The sequence below is a fragment of the Amphiprion ocellaris genome, chromosome 17 (assembly GCF_022539595.1).
Source record: "Amphiprion ocellaris isolate individual 3 ecotype Okinawa chromosome 17, ASM2253959v1, whole genome shotgun sequence".
NCBI classification, from domain to species: domain Eukaryota; kingdom Metazoa; phylum Chordata; class Actinopteri; family Pomacentridae; genus Amphiprion; species Amphiprion ocellaris.
The window spans coordinates 31,547,603-31,566,031 of record NC_072782.1 but is presented as its reverse complement, the minus strand read 5'-3'; the positions used below and the strand labels follow the sequence as shown (position 1 = coordinate 31,566,031).

The 18,429-nt window shown below is 41.1% G+C and overlaps 1 protein-coding gene across 4 annotated transcripts in view; it reads left to right on the top strand.

Annotated features, from left to right (window-relative positions):
- Nucleotides 1-18,429, top strand: part of dcc (DCC netrin 1 receptor) — a 305,906-nt gene that overhangs the window by 259,879 nt on the left and 27,598 nt on the right. For all 4 annotated transcript variants that reach the window (XM_055004135.1, XM_055004134.1, XM_055004133.1 and 1 more), the window contains exon 27: nt 7,278-7,580. In XM_055004135.1, coding sequence (XP_054860110.1) covers nt 7,278-7,580 — 303 coding nt within the window. The remainder of the gene's footprint in view (nt 1-7,277; nt 7,581-18,429) is intronic.

Here is an 18,429-nt window from a genome sequence, read left to right as displayed (position 1 = left end):
CAATAACAGCATGAGTTGGAGATATTTTCTTACTTGTCTTGCATCATAACGGAAACAAAACTGTGTTTTCAAAAAATATAAGGTTGGTTCTTGCCTGGATTCCAATAAAGCATAGGCTATAATTTACATTTTAGGTTAAAGATTTTGCATGATTTATGTTAAGTTTAGCTGGTTCTTTTGGAAGTAAATGGTGGTTGAAGGTCATTAAGCCCTACAGAAGTCTCTGTCATGGTGAACCATTATTAGCTAAATAATGTTTTCACACCTGTCAAACACCAAAAACCACGTCACCCACTCACAACAATTAAAAAAAGTTTACAAATCAGCCCCAGAGCATGATACTGCTACCACCATGCTTGATGGTAGGTTTGGTGTTCTTGGGGTTAAAGGCCTCACCTTCTCTCCTCCAAACAGATTTCTGCTCAGTTTTTCTTCCATCTGACCACAGAACTTTCCTCCAGAAGGTCTTTTCTTTGTCCATGTGATCAGCAGCAGACTTGAGTGGAGCTTTAAGGTTCTGCTTCTAGAGGAAGAACTTCCTTCTTCATGGATCCTCTCAGCTCATGTTGATGTAAAACCCTGTGGACACTGACAGCTGTGTTCCAGCAGCTTCTCATTCATTCAGACCTGCTTTCTGATGATTCTTGGTTGACTCTTGACCATCCTGACCAATGGTCTCTCAGCAGCAGGTGGTAGTTTGTGTTTTCTTCCTGATGGTGGCAGCAACACCACTGGACCATGAACTTGATTCTGACAAACAGATGATTCTGGATCTGAAGCTGCTTTGAAATGGCTCCAAGTGACTTTCTGACTTGTTTGAGTCAATGAGATCTTTGCTGAGCTCCTCAGACATTCCCACTGTAGAGTTTGAGTCTAACGAGTGGATCCAGTGGGTTCTATTTTATCTGGATCAGAGGAGTCAGCAGCTGTAGTCGATCGTAATCACTCAGGAGAAGTTAAGATGTCATGAAACGAAGACAATTTGATTAACACCACTTTCTATTTAAACAAAACTGATAATCCATGTTGCTGTATGTATATTTATGACCCAACAGATTTTGTCATATTTCTAGAAGACCTTTAATAAATCTATGAAAGAACCAAAATCCATGACTGTTATGTTGTGATGAAGATTCATGTGTTTGAATGACTTCATTGTAGAAAATTCAGTGGTAGGAGTCACTGGAAACTCTAGACTGCCATGATATACATGGTCATTACTGTTTATATATCTCTCTATATGCATTTCCATACTGCATATGTCAATCAGCAACAATCCTTACTAGTTGGATCTTTAACAACTTTTAAAGGTTGTCTCCTTTCTTCTCGGATGCTCGTATGTTACAGATTTGTGCTGCCTGATAATCAGACAGGATTGCTGTTTCATTTCAGCTAATTGCCCCAACCAATCAGCAGGGAGTGAAGGATCCGTCCCTCTCAGGTTCCTTATTCTCAGCGGTTCCTCACGTCGTCCCGGCTGGTTAATGAACACACAGTGACCTCGGCTGTAATTACCGGCTGTCTTCTCCCTCTCATGCTCTCTCCCATCACGCCGAGTGGAGCTCATCGTTTTCGCCTCTCGTATCGCAGCACAGCCGGAACACCATTCATTCTCTTTTGATCCGGTCCGATGTCGTGTTAATGCAGGCTGATTTCTAACGGACAGAGGTGGCGCATGGTTGTGAGTGATGTACAGGTACATCTGCATCACTTGTCACCATTTTTCTGTTGCAGTTACAGAAGCTCACTGTGAGGGAAAATCACCATCTTGTGATTTACCCCAATAGACCAAAGCTGTTTTATCATTTTGTGTAGCGAGGAAAGGTTGCTTGTTTTGGGCTCATAGTTGTGGGGCTGTGACTGACTGCATCTGGGGGTTTCTTCAGATAAAAATACTGATATATAATGGGTTTTGAGCCATTTCTTTACCACCTCTGATGTATGTTTGGGCTCATTGTCTTGTTGATTTTAGATTTTCCTGAAGAATGTGGAGGTGTTCCTCCTTCATTATTCCATTTACTTTGTGTAACGCACCAGTTCCACAGAGCATGATACTGTCACCACCGTGCTTGGTGGCAGATTTGGTGTTCTTGGGGTTAAAGGCCCCACCTGGGTCAAAAATATACATACAGTAAAGCATGGTGGTGGCAGTATTATGCTCTGGGCTAATATTTTTTTGCTAATATTTGGTTAATTTTGGCAATTTTCACCTCAGTTTGGTTCTCTTGGTTTCAAGCTTCTGGTTTATCTTTGACTCCTCTGGACAGAATTGGTTCAGTTCAACTAAATTTGTTGTCTTTCTGACTCGGACTTGTTTCTTCAGGTTCTTGTTGGGTTTCATTCAGGACTTTGGGGAGACCAGTCTAGAACCTTCATTCTAGTCTGATGGAACCATTTCTTTACCACGTCTGATGTGTGTTTGGACTCATTGTCTTGTTGAAACATCCGACTGTGTTCAAGATCAACCTTCTGCTGATGGTTTTAGGTTTTCCTGAAGGATGTGGAGGTGATCCTCCTTCTTCATTATTCCATTTACTTTGTGTAAAGCTCCAGTTCCACAGACCATGATACTGCCACCACCATGCTTGGTGGCAGATTTGGTGTTCATGGGGTTAAAGGCCTCATCTGCATGAAAAATATACATACAGCAAAGCATGGTGGTGGCAGTATTTAAATTGTGTAAACAACTAATCTGAGTATAAATTTTGCATAATATCAAGTTGTGGCAATATTAATTCAGCACAACTCACCAAAAATGACATTTGAACCTTAAAATTTTCATCTAAACCAATGAACTAGAGTTTTTATCTTGCGACCACACATTTCAGAAGCGCTGGGAATCGTTCTGTTGACTTCCAACAATATCTTGGTGGTCATTTTTCTATTAATGCATACCACAAGTATACAGACTTAAGACAATTTAAAGGAAAACTGGTGTCGAACCACAAACACCACTTCAGAGCATCTCTGCATTGATTCCTAGAGTTTGTGGATCTCTGCTGGAGGGATGAAACAGTGATCTTCTCAAAGATATTCCTTCATTTCTATGTTTTGATGATGCGGGAGGCTGTCTACGTCTTATCTTCCTTCCCTCTGAGCTTTTAGAAATCTTTCATTGGTGTGTCTTTATTCTCTTTCCCCTCCCATCTTCACTTTCCTCCCCGTCGCCTCGGTCTTCAGCTGGTTTCTTGTCTTTGCCGGTTAGCGGGGCAGCTCTACATGTAATTACCAGCCGTCGTCCTCCTCCCATGTTCTCTGTGATCACGCCGGCGGTAGCTACATGAGGAGTTTCATCTCTCATGTCACATCAGACGCATGTTTCTCACGCAGTCAGGAGGTTTTTCTTCTGCTTTTTGTTCAGCGGGAAGTTCCCCTTCGTCTTCTTCCTAATTTCTGTCGCATGTATCTCTGACAAGAATAAATGGGATTTCTCACAGTGGGAATAAATTCAACCAACACAGAAACTCTGGCAAGAAAAACCTTCACACTCAACAAAGGAAGAAAATACTGCAAGACTGGAAAAACTCATTACATTGAGTTTGAACAGATTTTAAAGATCATTGTTTGTTTTCATGGTAGGAAAACCAAAGACTGTAGAAAAACTTGGTATACACATGTATATCCACTACCTAGTCAAAAGTATATGGACAGGTAAATGGTTCAGTCATATATAATTTATATGGTATTCGCTCAAAGACTGTCCGAATACTTTTGGCCATTTACACTATATGGGCTAATTTCCCTGCAACAAATGCACCAATCTGCCAAAAGTATGTGGACAGTCGAGTGTTGTAGCCATATATAATTTATATACCATTCACCCCAAGGATGTCCGGATACTTTTGACGATATATGCTTTATGCGCTGACTTGGCCAAAAGAAAGTGGACTGGTAAAGTTGTAGGTATATGTGAGTAGTATGACCTTGGCTCTAAAGGATGTCCAAATACTTTTGGCTATATGCTGTGCACACTTTGAGACACGATTTTTCTGCAACAAACACACCACTTGGCCAAAAGCATGTGGACAATTGCATGTTGTAGCATTTGTAATTAATATGGTATTAACCCCAAGGTTGTCCAAAAACTTTTGGCCATTTGGTGTATAATTAAACACTCTAAGAAATAATTTCTATGGAACAAATACGCCATTTGGCCAAAAGTATGTGGACAGTTGAGTGCTGCAGACATGTGTGAGTAATATGACACTGACCCCAACAGATGTCCAAATACTTTTGGTCATATACTCTTCATGTTTTGATATCTCTGCAACAAATACACCATTTGGTCAAAAGTAATTGGACAGTTCAAGTTGTAGCCAGATATACTTAATATGGCATTGGCCCAAAGGCTGTCCAAAGACTTTTGGCCATATACTGTATAAGTAAACACTTCAAGACATGGTTTATCTGGAACAAAAACACCACTTGGCCAAAAGTATGTGGACAGCTGAAGTTGTATTTATTGCATAAATAAACACTTTATGTCCTGACTTCTTTGGAACAAATACAACACTGTGCCAAAGGTGTGTGGGGCAACTCAGTGTTGCATCTATATGCAATTAATACAGGCAATATGGCGATGGGTGTCCGCATACTTATGGCCAAATAAAGCAGACACATACAGAAATGTGCTGACTTCTCTACAACAAATATACCACTTGGTCAAAAGTATTTGGACAGCTAAATGTTCCACCTTACATAATAAACATGGCATCGGCCCCAAAAGGTGTCAGAATACTTTTGGCCGTGTATTGTATGTATGTAGGTACATGGGCTCCTGCTTATGTTTTAAACTGGAAATAAATGGGAATATTTAAACAAATTACCTGCATTTTTGACACCATCGAACCTCTGGGAAACCTCTAGAAACAGTGACGTCACCAGTTCAGAATGCGGCTGCTATAAAAAACCAGGAATGTGTCTAGAAGAGAACATTATGGGGTGGATCAGGACAACTCAGCATCTCTGTAACCATAGAAACCCTCACTGCTGCCTCAGAGCTCGCAGCAGGACTGAAAGATGTTGAGTAGCTGCCAGAAGAGCTGCTGACTGAGAAAATTGTCAGCAGCACGAATGGAAATAAACCACAATACAGCAGATCTGTGGTTCTAACATTTGTCCTTTTACTGGTCTGCAGCAGTTGCTGCTGCTCAGTGTTTTCAGCATCAATGTCAAACATACAGTGTGTAAAGTTTAGCTGCATCAGCGGGTCAAACGGCTTCATTCTACATATTCTGTCCGAACTAGCCAGATTTTTTGTTTAACAAGTTTTTGTGTGTGTTTCTACTCACGCCAGGCTTCCTGTTGGATATCAGTCCAGCAAAACTTTCTTTAACGGTGCTAGCAGAAGTGAGGGCGGTTGTTGTGTTGAATAAGATGGTTATAAAATACACTGAAATAGAAGAATGTTATCGGCAAATAGTTTTTGCCGATAACATTCTGGGCTCTGGGTTCGTTGAAGGCTTGTGGTCGGTCTCAAACTCAACAAAACTACGTTTCTATACAACTGAACTTCATTTTAATAATGTTTTGAAGGGAATATAATTTAGTTTTATCATAAACATCAACATTCAGGCGTAGGAGATGGAGTTTTCTGGCATAAACTTGTGACTTGTACTTTCACCCCAAAAATCAGGGTTTGCATCTGTTTACTTTCGGTTTTCACTTGTTTTCTGGTTCGGTTTAGGAAAATATCCCACTTTGTTAGACAGTTTTACATGTTGGAAGCTTGGTTAAGGTTCAGCACCACGATGACTTGGTTAGGGTTTGGGTAAAATGTCCTGGTTTGGGTTAAAATTTGATTCTTTCACAACGTTTGAAGCTTCTAGTCCATTGTTTGGATTACCATGGTGACAGTTCCATCTAATCCATGATTGGTTTCCGTCCAAATGCAACTGAGAATACAGTTGTATTGAAACTTACTGTAACTTCTGACTCCATTCCAGATTTCTGCAACACCATTTCACCACTAAATCTGCAGTAAATCTTGAATTACATTTTGACTAAACAGAATTCCAGGTAATACATCTACAAGTAGATAAATTCTGTGCAATACCAGTATTTCTGCTCATGCAGTATTGTTTTTCATACATCAACGTGTAATTTTTGGTATTTTCCACATCTAGAGGAATCTGTGCACCCGCATAAGGAAGAATTCTTACAATATCAGGTGTACTTGCACATATTCTTGTTTTCCACATTTTTGTACCATCCTATTTGCTGCTCTAATGCTGGAAATTTCTCAACTGTTGGATTTTTTAAGGATTATCTTATCCTATCTCAACAAGGACAATCTTGAATTGAAGGGAATTAAAGACATCTTGAACTAGATGTATGACTAGTCAGAGCTAAACTGTAGATATCTCTAACTTGGATTAATAATCAGCTGCAGATATCTTCCAGGTAAGTTGTGGATATCTGTAAGAAGAAACTCCAAAAACTTGGATGGTTAAAAAGACCACATTTGCTCTGCAGGAATGACAATGTGGAGACCTGAAATGTTCTTTTTGATGAATATCCGCAATATACATCCAATCTAGCCAATAAATATTTGTCACCTTTGTTAAGAATCTCAACTGAACCAACTCTAAGGATGGTCCATTTTTGAATACTCATTTAGCTGGAAATAGTAAAACAGTCATTGATGTATGCAGTTGAAATGCAACCACCCAAGGGCTCGACTGAATGATGCTTGGATTCCTTCTTTTTTTTTTTTTTTTTTAAAAAGACAAAAATCTACGTAGAAAACCATAACTTTGCTTCCCCTGGTTGAATAATGGATCCACATTTGCTCCACTGCTCAGACACCTATACATAACCAAACAATAATCTGGTCTAATGGTGGTGTTTGAACACACTTTGAATGATCTCCAGTCCTGCAACGTGCAGCAGTGCGGCCTGTATTTACATTTACATTCCTGGCAGAAGCCCGTGAAGCCCTGTGGCCTTCCTGCAGCAGCAGTAATTTACACAATAGTGGCACATTCTCTGGGCGTATTACTGCTGCATCAAAGCCTACACCGTCTATGGAAAAAAAACATGAAAACACAGAGGCTCTCTAGCAGAAAATTCACACTTTTGAAGTCAGGGTGTTTGTTTTTTTTATGTATTCACTGTTCGTTTGTCTTTTCTCCAAATGCGTCTTTACAAATGACACTGTGATTCCGACTAATTGGGTGTTTTGTTTTCGTCCTTGTCTTTCTAAATCCCTCCCTAACGCGATTTTCTCTCATCCTCCCACCAGTTATTTTTACCTCCTTTCCTTCTTCTTCCCTCAGTGATGCCTTCAGACGCCTCCACCAACCCGCTCCTCCAGCAGCAGCCTCCACCCCAGGCGGCCGCTCCGCTCCTCCCAGGTTCCTCAGCTCCTCCTGGGGAGCACGTCTCCACCGTCGGCCCCGTCCCTGGAGCTCCAGCCGCCACCGCCGTCGGTGAGGACGCTCAGGCCGGCAGCAGTCGGACCATCCCGACCGCCTGCGTCCGGCCCAGCCACCCGCTACGAAGCTTCACCAACCCACTGCTGCCTCCACCAATGGGGACCATTGACCCAAAGGTGTACACCTCCATGATGCCGCAGTCCAGTGAGTACAAGCAGGCGTTCTACATCCAAGAGGTTGTATTTTGTTGCTTTACATGGTTGTGTTAGATCCGGTAGCCCTGATACGTCACTGCTGGTCCATCTCCAAGTTTCTAGGGTTCGGTTCTGTACCATCTTACCCCAACAGGGACTCGAAAAACTGCTGAAACTGGAGTCAGGTGAACTCACCTAGCTTCTGACTGCCTTCATCCAAACACCTCCCCTAATACTCTGATGGTTGACCCAGCCAGGATGCCTGGTTAGCTGAGTTAACCACAGATGATCTTGGCTCTTGGTCAGATGCTAGTTTATGTTTAGAGGTCTGGAAACAAACCCCAAGGATAGATTGATGATTCTACAATCTCAGTGGCTGCAATAAGCTTCATGAACCATTAAAAATGTCATGATTACTTTAGTTTTTACTGCAAGAAAACAAGGCATGTGTTCAATGTATTGAGGTTTTTGTGTTTTGCAGCATTTCAGTTGTGTTTGGTTGTCTACACAGGGAGGATCAAAGGTAAACCAGTATGTTGATGCCAAAATTAGGGAAACAAAACAATCATATTGCGAATATTTTGACATTAATTGCGATATGAGTCACAATTTACCAAACAAACAACCAAGATATGGCACTTTATCGCCATATTGCAAATTTGATAAATTCTTCAGCCCTAGCCAAGACGTGATATACAACATATCATGACAAAATTTGAAAATATTTAACATTAACCAATTAATCTTAATGCGACATAACAGGATGAGGGTTAAAACCAATTACATCATTCCTTCAACTGTGTCGTCTCTAAATCGGTTTTCAGCACTTTAACAGATCCTTGGTTTACTCTCCATTGATGTCTTCACTGGTCATGTGACCCTGAGCTTCTGTGTTATTTAGCCTAGCATTAGCTTAACATAAAGCTACGTAACCCAGTCTTCAACTGACTCGCAGTCGGCCAAATAATGCAAAGACCGTGAAGCACCTCGGTATATATTTACAAATGTGAGTTTATTGTCACGCTGTCTGATGGATGTAGAAACATCTGCACAGCTGTCTTGGAAAATAACTGCAAGGAGAGAATGAATCCTACAGAGTTTACAGCTCTTTGTTGAATTTTACACCATTAAAACCAATCAGATGAAAACTTAACAAGCAACCAAGTCTCCACAAAATTTTGTTCCTACATTCTCAAATGTAATTTTTTTAAACTGGATTATGTTTGCAACGTATCAGGAATGCGTTTCGCTCATTTTCAGCCAACCAATCATATATTGGATGGACTTGTCACCTCAGCAAATGGAGGAAATACTTCAAACATGTAGTAAAAGAGTCATATTTTAACCCAAATCATGGTGTTTTTCCAAACTAATCAATTCATTTTGGTGTCGAACCAAGAAACTAACTAGGAAAAGTGTCTAAAAACATGATATTTTCCTAAAACAAACCAGAAAGCGCCTGAAAAATGAAAATAAACAACTGAAAACTAAACTTAATCCTCACACTGATGGACTCTGGTGTTCAGGGTTAAGTTGTGGTCACTGATTTATGGACTTGTCACTTCAAACATGTAGTAAAAGAATCATATTATAACCCAAACCATGATATTTTCCCAAACTAACCATTTTAATCTTTCGACAAAGCCATATTTAATCTGTGGAGGCAAAAAGATTATAGTTAATGAGATTTCCCATGTGTCCAGACTTTAGGGACACCCTGTGCTTTGTCTGGAGAACTTGATTTGTAGACTCTTTAGCACCACAATGCTTAATGACAATAGTATGTTTAGCTCCTGCGACTGAAATATTCCTCTTTTTCAGTATATCACAATTTGAGTGATTGTGCAGCCCTAGTCAAAATGTGATGTGTGACATATGACATAACTCGACAAGACTTATCATTAACCAATGAATCGTAAATTGACATAACAGGATGAGGGTTAAACCAATTACTTTGACAGATATTAGGATTATGAGTCATGATTTACCAACCAACTTTGTTCTATTTTGTCTGGAGAATCTGATTTATAGACTCTTTGTAGCACCAAAATGCTCCTGTGATAGTATTGCATTCATTTAGGATATTAGTAGTAACTAGTATAGTGGTAGTGGGTGTGTTTCAGGGGGAAACCACAGTTTTAATGCTAAAACTACGTAGTACATCGCAATACATAGTGATGTATAACATGTCATGACATAATGTAATCTGATTTGATGAGATATAACGTGACCTCACACATTACTGTGGTTGAACGTGAAACTTTGTGCTATGAGTTAATAATTCATACTAATGCAGATTCATGTGTCCACTCCTATAACTGAATTCCACTGAAACTCCATCAGTAGAAAACCGTTTCTTTTATTGTACGAGATGCCGGCAGCCTTGCATCACTGCTCGGCTGATGTGAGATCAGCAGAATAAGTGAGGTTTATCTCACATGATGAAAGAAACAGCGCTTTTAAATTCCCCTCCTGGTCGGACTCGGCGGAGTCGCTCCTGAAAGCTGTTGTTGACGGTTTTGTCAGATTCCAGTGATTCTTTGTTTGAGCTGGATTCTCTCCGCACTTTGTTTAATATTTTATTCAGCAAAGTTAAACGCATTAGCCCCGGGCTGCTGCACACTGAGTCTGAGTGAGTGTTTGTGCAGAGAAACGCTAGAACTGGTGTTGACGTTAGCCAGAGGGTTGGATGTGATCCAGACTGACCTCCCTCTGTTCTCCAGCTCTGTCTTTATGTCACCTGTCTGTCTCTGCAGATGGTAAACCTTTCTTTTTTTATATATATCTGAAATAACATCCCTCAGTTTTGTTGAAATCAGACTTCCATCAGTTGTCCTGCTTATTTTTAGCCAATAAGTTTAACCTTAAATATCTCATGTTGAAATATCAAGAAGATTTCCTTGAGATTTACTGCAGATACTAGAAACCTATTGGCTATGCAGGTTTCCCATCTATTTCAATTAAATGGTTGTAACCGTGGATCATTCCCTCAAGGATGTCCTCTAAAACTGAGAGACCGAGCAAGAAAGAGACCAGTGAGGGAGGCCACCAAGACACCTATGAGTCCTCTGAAGGAGTTACAAGAAAGAGACTAGACTATCGGAGTTACTTTTTGCTTATCATTGATCAGAATGGATAACGGTCATTTAGTGGGCTGGTAATGTTCAGGTGGATTCTCCAGGTTTTTCTTTTAGTCCCATCATTGAATGTAGATGTCCAACTTTTCACTACTTTAGTTTATGATCAGATGAATAAGCCTGATTCCCATATCTGAACATCATCTGGAGAAGCAGTGAACCAATCAGAGCTTCAGAACAGGGACATTGTCTTCCTTCACAACTGGCTGGACACCAAATAAAGTTGAAAAGAGAGCTGCTCTAAGCCTAATGTTCCCTTCTGACTGTAAACCACTAAGCTACTTTAATTTTCAGTTGTCAAGATCACACATATAAGCCTACTATAAAAGCTTTGGTCAGTGATTTGGTCCCTTTTGAAAAGGACATGAACTCCCCAATGTCTCAACAACATTATACTCCTATACACCTTAACTGCATTCTCAATTGCGTTTTGTGGGGAACCATATTTTCTGATGGATTCTGTATCACAGGCAACCCAGAAAGTGGTAGAGATGTGTCCTATTTTAACCCAAAACATGGCATTTTTCTGAATCCTAACCAAATAATTCTGGGGCCTGAACCTTAACCAAGCTTCTAACATGTAAATCTGTCAAACCAGGCATTATATTTTGCTAAACCAAACCAGAAAGCAAGTAAAAATCAAAAGCAAGAACAGAGTTTAAGGTCTCTTGTCCATTGCGCCAAACTCTCGTCACTACTTTATACCTCCATCTTCCTTTTCTTTCTACTAACATGGACATTTTTGCTCACAATTATGTTTATTTCTGAGTTAATTAGAGTTTAGTTGTAAAAGATCGTCATCTTGCGTAGACGAGGTTGAAAGTTCCACGTATGCTCGCGTCTTCTTGATACCCCAGTCTGAAAAGTGTTGCCCGCAAGGCAAAAAAAGGAAAGGAACACCATTCTTCCTAGTTATTCTCTTATTCCCTCTCCGTCTTCTTTACTTTTCTCTTCCTTTTGTCCTTTACATTCTCCTCCCACCGTCTCATTAAGATCTTTCCATCTCCTTCCCTCCCTCAGCAGCTCGTCCTGTCGTAGCGTCTCTGATAGCCTGCAGCCATGTGAGCGGAAAACAAAACACTCCGACTGCACCGTGATCCCTGGGCAGTGTGTTAGCAGTGTGTTAGCAGCGTGTTGGTTGTGTGTTAGCAGCGTGTTGGTTGTGTGTTAGCAGCGTGTTGGTTGTGTGTTAGCAGCGTGTTGGTTGTGTGTTAGCAGCGTGTTGGTTGTGTGTTAGCAGCGTGTCGGTTGTGTGTTAGCAGCGTGTCGGTTGTGTGTTAGCAGCGTGTCGGTTGTGTGTTAGCAGCGTGTCGGTTGTGTGTTAGCAGTGTGTTGGTTGTGTGTTAGCAGTGTGTTGGTTGTGTGTTAGCAGCGTGTTGGTTGTGTGTTAGCAGCGTGTTGGTTGTGTGTTAGCAGCGTGTCGGTTGTGTGTTAGCAGCGTGTCGGTTGTGTGTTAGCAGCGTGTCGGTTGTGTGTTAGCAGCGTGTCGGTTGTGTGTTAGCAGCGTGTCGGTTGTGTGTTAACGGCGTGTCGGTTGTGTGTTAGCGGCGTGTCGGTTGTGTGTTAGCGGCGTGTCGGTTGTGTGTTAGCGGGCGTGTCGGTTGTGTGTGTTAGCGGCGTGTCGGTTGTGTGTTAGCAGCGTGTCGGTTGTGTGTTAGCGGCGTGTCGGTTGTGTGTTAGCGGCGTGTCGGTTGTGTGTTAGCGGCGTGTCGGTTGTGTGTTAGCGGCGTGTCGGTTGTGTGTTAGCGGCGTGTCGGTTGTGTGTTAGCGGCGTGTCGGTTGTGTGTTAGCGGCGTGTCGGTTGTGTGTTAGCGGCGTGTCGGTTGTGTGTTAGCGGCGTGTCGGTTGTGTGTTAGCGGCGTGTCGGTTGTGTGTTAGCGGCGTGTCGGTTGTGTGTTAGCGGCGTGTCGGTTGTGTGTTAGCGGTGTGTCGGTTGTGTGTTAGCGGCGTGTCGGTTGTGTGTTAGCAGCGTGTCGGTTGTGTGTTAGCAGCGTGTCGGTTGTGTGTTAGCGGCGTGTCGGTTGTGTGTTAGCGGCGTGTCGGTTGTGTGTTAGCGGCGTGTCGGTTGTGTGTTAGCGGCGTGTCGGTTGTGTGTTAGCGGCGTGTCGGTTGTGTGTTAGCGGCGTGTCGGTTGTGTGTTAGCGGCGTGTCGGTTGTGTGTTAGCGGCGTGTCGGTTGTGTGTTAGCGGCGTGTCGGTTGTGTGTTAGCGGCGTGTCGGTTGTGTGTTAGCGGCGTGTCGGTTGTGTGTTAGCGGCGTGTCGGTTGTGTGTGAGCGGCGTGCCGATTGTGTGTGAGCGGCGTGTTGGTTGTGTGTTAACGGCGTGTTGGTTGTGTGTTAACGGCGTGTTGGTTGTGTGTTAACGGCGTGTTGGTTGTGTGTTAACGGCGTGTTGGTTGTGTGTTAACGGCGTGTTGGTTGTGTGTTAGCGGCGTGTCGGTTGTGTGTGAGCGGCGTGTGGTTGTGTGTTAGTGGCGTGTTGGTTGTGTGTTAACGGCGTGTTGGTTGTGTGTTAACAGCGTGTTGGTTGTGTGTTAGTTGTGTGTGAGTAGTGTGTTGGTTGTGTGTTAGCGTGTTGGTTGTGTTAGTGTGTTAGTTGTGTGTGAGCAGTGTGTTAGTTGTGTGTTAGCAGTGTGTTGGTTGTGTGTGAGTAGTGTGTTAGTTGTGTGTGAGTAGTGTGTTGGTTGTGTGAGTAGTGTGTTAGTTGTGTGTGAGCAGTGTGTTAGTTGTGTGTTAGCAGTGTGTTAGTTGTGTGTTAGCGTGTTGGTCGTGTGTTAGTGTGTTAGTTGTGTGTGAGCAGTGTGTTAGTTGTGTGTTAGCAGTGTGTTGTGTTGCGTCTTTGTGTGGGTGTGCATCACCTCTGTGTTGTGCGTAGGTGTGTACAGTTCCATTATGGCTCTGTTTACATGCCCAGGTGGCCTCAGATTAACATTGATTTTTCGGCTCCTGGAAACCTTTCGCTCAGAAATAGCGAGCCCGAGGCGACAGCTCCCAGAGACCCCCCACTCGCCCTGTGACCCCCTTCCTCCCCCGAACACTCAGAGCCCGGCCAGCCTCACTTCCATCAACCTCCCCCCTTCCTCCCCCCCTCCGTCCTCTTGAGAGGAAAGAAAAACCAGACCGGTGAGCGATGGCGTTTGATGTTCATTGTTGGTCTTGTTTGTGTGTTTATCCGGGGCTGAATGACTCCCTTGGTGGAAAGAATGAGATGTTTTCATGGTTTAATTGGATTCTTTTGGTGAGAGAGAGACGCACTGAGGTTTGATACTCGACTTTGGAAGATGGATAGAAAACTGAGTGAATAAAAAAAGCTTTACCTGATGTTGGATCAGGTGTTAAAACAGACCAACAAAGAAAACTCGACTTCCAGAGGTTTTTTTCAGGGTTGCTTTTTCATGAACATTATGTTTTTAATGGTCGTAGCTGTAAAGTGTTTACTGTCAACGCATTTCATTAAGTTTTCTACAATATTGGCTTCTGGGAACTGAAGCAAGATTAATTTTTTATGGTTTTTGTTGAGGCAACTGACAAGACTTAGAGACGGTTTGGGGAAAAACAGAGTCTGGAAGACGGGATGAGTTAAATTTCAATATTTCACAAAGAAACCATCCCTCTTTAATCTTTAAGTAGATCTTTTGCTTAAAAATTGCCCACTTTAAGCACATTTCTTTGCACATAATCGCACAGAACCATTTTGAAACTCGGCTCTACTTGGATCGTATTATCAACTAATGTCGTCATTTTTGTGGAACAACTTGTGAAATCTCCTCAATCAGTTACGAAAGTTAAACACAACTTCATATTAAAGTATTCTATATGTCTAGTTGTGTATTATTGTGACCTGCAGCTACATACGGCTCAGAAAATATCACTAGCTGACTACATTATTCTTTTTTTTTTTTTTTATTAATGTGAGCTCAAAGATGGAACTTTTCAAGACGGCTTCAATTATTTTCATTTTTCTCAGTATTTGATCTACAGTATTGTCTTGACTTGGACTTGAAACTCCTTTTTTTGGACATTCTTCTCATATTTGGTGCTAAAAGTCAAGATATTTGGGCCTCCGCTGCTTCTTCTGTTGGTTATATTTTATTTACCTCAACCAGTGTGGTGTGAAAACATGATAGAAGAATAAATATATTTGTAGAGGACTTGGTTGCCACCCTGTTGAGATCCAATTATGAAACCAGGAACTATGTAAAATGAAAGAATCCAAAGAGGAACTAATGGAACTACAGTCAGGTGAAAAATGAATCCATTGGAAATTGTTGATTTTTGAAAACATATTTCCACTAGAAAAACAAATTAAAGCAGATAAAGGTGAGATACTAAAATTAATGACACATAAAATTAACATTTTGTGTTGTTTTCCCTATTTAAACCAATAAAAAAAAACAGATCAAGCGCATGGAAAAAGTCCACCCCTGAGTTATTTCACCTTTATGGGTTCAGATTAGAACTTGCTGCAGTAGTGACTGGTGGATCTTATGCCAAGATCCAAAGAATTTTCTAGGACTTTCGGATTAAAGATCGTGGAGGTCTCTGAGTTGATAAAGGGATTGGTTTAAAAAGGTCTCAAAATTAGATTAAATAAATGGATCTATTGTTTGAAAATCATCTTTTTCTGGCATAAACTTCAAACAAATTCCAGTTTGTCAAGGGCTCTGACCCAGGAGCTGAATATTTGGTGTAAAAATAAGTCCAAAACCCCAAAATTTCATCTCAAAATCTGCAGGTAACTGTTCCAACTATTGGTGTTAAAGTACATGTGTCCACCATCAGATAAATCTGGGAGAACGACGACATGTTTGGGCATTTAAACAGACAGAACATGCAAGAAACCCCTTAAACTTCTTGCAAATGAAGGAATTTTGCATTAGAAAATGGTCAGAAATTCTCTAAAGAGCTCTCTAAGACCTTCAGATAAAAGGTTGTGGAAACCTGTGAGATGGAAAGGAGACTGATGATGAATTATTCCACTGTAGTGGATTGATTGCTTCAGAAAACTCTGCAAGAAAGTAGACCATCTAGTGCAAAAATAAAAATGAGAATCTGCACCTAAATCTGCCAGCTGTTGGTGTCAAAGTGCATGAGTCTACAATTAGATACATTTTGGAGAAATGGGACATGTTTGGGAACCTAAAACTGGCAGTACAAGCAAGAAAACCCTCAAACTTCTGGCAAATGAAGGAATTTTGTATTAAAGAGTGGCCAAAAATATGAAACCTTTGTCATCTGGTGTGGTTTGATCATGTCAGGATCTGAGAGACCTTTAGACCAAAGGTTATGGACACCTAGGAGTTAGGTAGGGGATTTATTTTAAAATATAAAAATCTGGAACCCAAAAGCAGAGCATTTGGTGCAAAAATAAGTCCAAGAATCTCAAAATTCCAACAAATTTGACCTGTTTGGGAGTTTGAAACAGGAATTACACGCAAGAAACCATTTAAACATCTTGCAAATGAAGAAATTTTGCATTAAAGAGTTGTCAGAAACTTCTAACTTCAGTCATCTTGTGTGGTTTCTCTAAGACCTTTAGACCAAAGGTTGTGGAAACCTAGGAGTTGGGAAGGGGATTTATTAGAAAATTTAAGAATCTGGAACCCAAAAGTAGAACACCAACAATCCCAAAATTTCAACAAATTTGATCTGTTTGTGGACCTGAAACAGGGAGTACATGCAAGAAACCCTTTAAACGTCTGGCAAATGAAGGACTTTTGCATTTACGAATGGGAGACGAGTGGACAGTTACACCAAACACCTACCAGAACTTATTTCTGCTAAAATGGCCGATGTTGTTGTTACATTTACCTCTTAAGAATCGAAATATCTTTTCATATTTCTGTTGAAAATGATTGAAAACGGCGACTTCTATGAGTTAGAATCAGGACTGAACACTATCGGCAGGATCTGTTTCTATTTTCTTCAGCTCCAGAGCAGAAACTTCCGTCCCAGCCTCCGTTATTTTACATCAGCTTATAAAGCGAGACCTCCTCCTCTTTTTAAATCGAGTCTCCGAAGCCGTCCGCGGTGCAAAGTGTGATGGTGGGCAGTTACTCACCTAAATTGGCCTGAATGTGCGCTTTAATGCTGGAAGCTGTAATGGGATTGTCTGACTCAATGTCTGATACCGAGGAAAGACATTAGAGCCACAGCTGGAGGCAGACGCTCAGCCAGCTGTGATGGATGTTTCCCAGCGTATGCCGCCGAGGAAATGCGTTATTACCAATGAAAAGCTTTAAGATGTTTAAAACGGTTATCTGTAGCGTTTGGACGACCGCGAGAGAGGAAGGCCGGTATTACTTTATCCTCAGATGGAGCTTTTGACTTACTTTCTAGAGGTTACAATAGTCATTTACCCAACCAGATACAAAAGCCCTACTAGTCTTCATTAGGAGTGAATGTGTAGCACGAAAAATAAAGAAAATCTCGCCGATCGCAGCTTGAAAAAATGTGAAATACTTCACATCATCACGTAATTATTACAACGAGCAGAGCAGCAGATAAACCCAGGTGAGGCTCTGATCTTGTATTCATACGAGCAGGTGGAAGATGAAGGAAAGAAGATGTTTCTACCTGCAGGCGTGAAGAAGAAGAAGAGTCGCTGTTGAATCTGTAGTTTGATCAGACGTGAAGAAGTGATCAGAATTTTACAGCGAGGCCTCGAACTTCAAAGCTCTGCACACTCGGTTCTCTGCATCGCATTACAGAGTTTAATAAAGTTCCTGTTTTATTTTACTGAGGCTGGTTTCTGTCAGACAAAGAACACAGTTAAACTTTATTGTTTCATACAGCTTGTTAGATATAAACTCTTCAGAGAGATCAATATAATGATGCACTAAATAGAAACTATGACATCATCAAAGTCATAATTTGATGAGTCAAAATTTAAATTACTTCTTTAAAAAGTTAGGAGACGATGCAAATAAATTGTGGTACAATTCTAAACTTGTGTATAGTATAGCACAGTATAGTACAGTACAGAGAAAGTATAGTACAGTAGAGTATAGAGATAGTATAGTATATTATAGTACAGTATAGAGGTAGTATAGTACAGTATAGTATAGAGATAGTATAGTATATTATAGTACAGTATATTATAGTACAGTACAGTATAGTACAGTATAGAGGTAGTATAGTACAGTATAGTATAGTACCGCTGTAACACTATATTTGAGTGCTTTTCGGGAAGATTTTTCAAATTTCTTTTGTGTAATTCTGGATAAATTTTCTGCAATTTTGGATAATTTTCAAGTCATTCTGGATCATTTTTAGTAATTTGAAAGAAATTCTGACAGATTTTGGTTCATTTTCCAGTCATTTTAGACTTTGAGACTTTTTATTTTCATGTCATTCTGAACAAATTTTTGTCATTTTAGATCATTTCTGAAGAATTTTCCTGTAATTCTGGAACCTTTTCAAGTCATTTTGGATCATTCTTGAAGTCAGCACACTCTATTCCCATCATGTTTTGTATCTGGTATATGTCGCAGCTTTCTGCATCCAAATTCTGGTGAATTGGGTGGAAAAACAACCCTGACCTGCTTGTGTTGCTCTCCGATCAGGTGAATCTCTGCAGGTCAGACAGACAGAAGGTGTAAAAGCAGGTAACCGAGCAAACAAAGAAGCCGGTGAGACGTCGTCCGTCTCTGGAGACTCGACGTTTCATCTCTAGCAGGGTTTACTTCAGAGCGTTGAGGGGATCGATAGCTCCGCCTCCTCC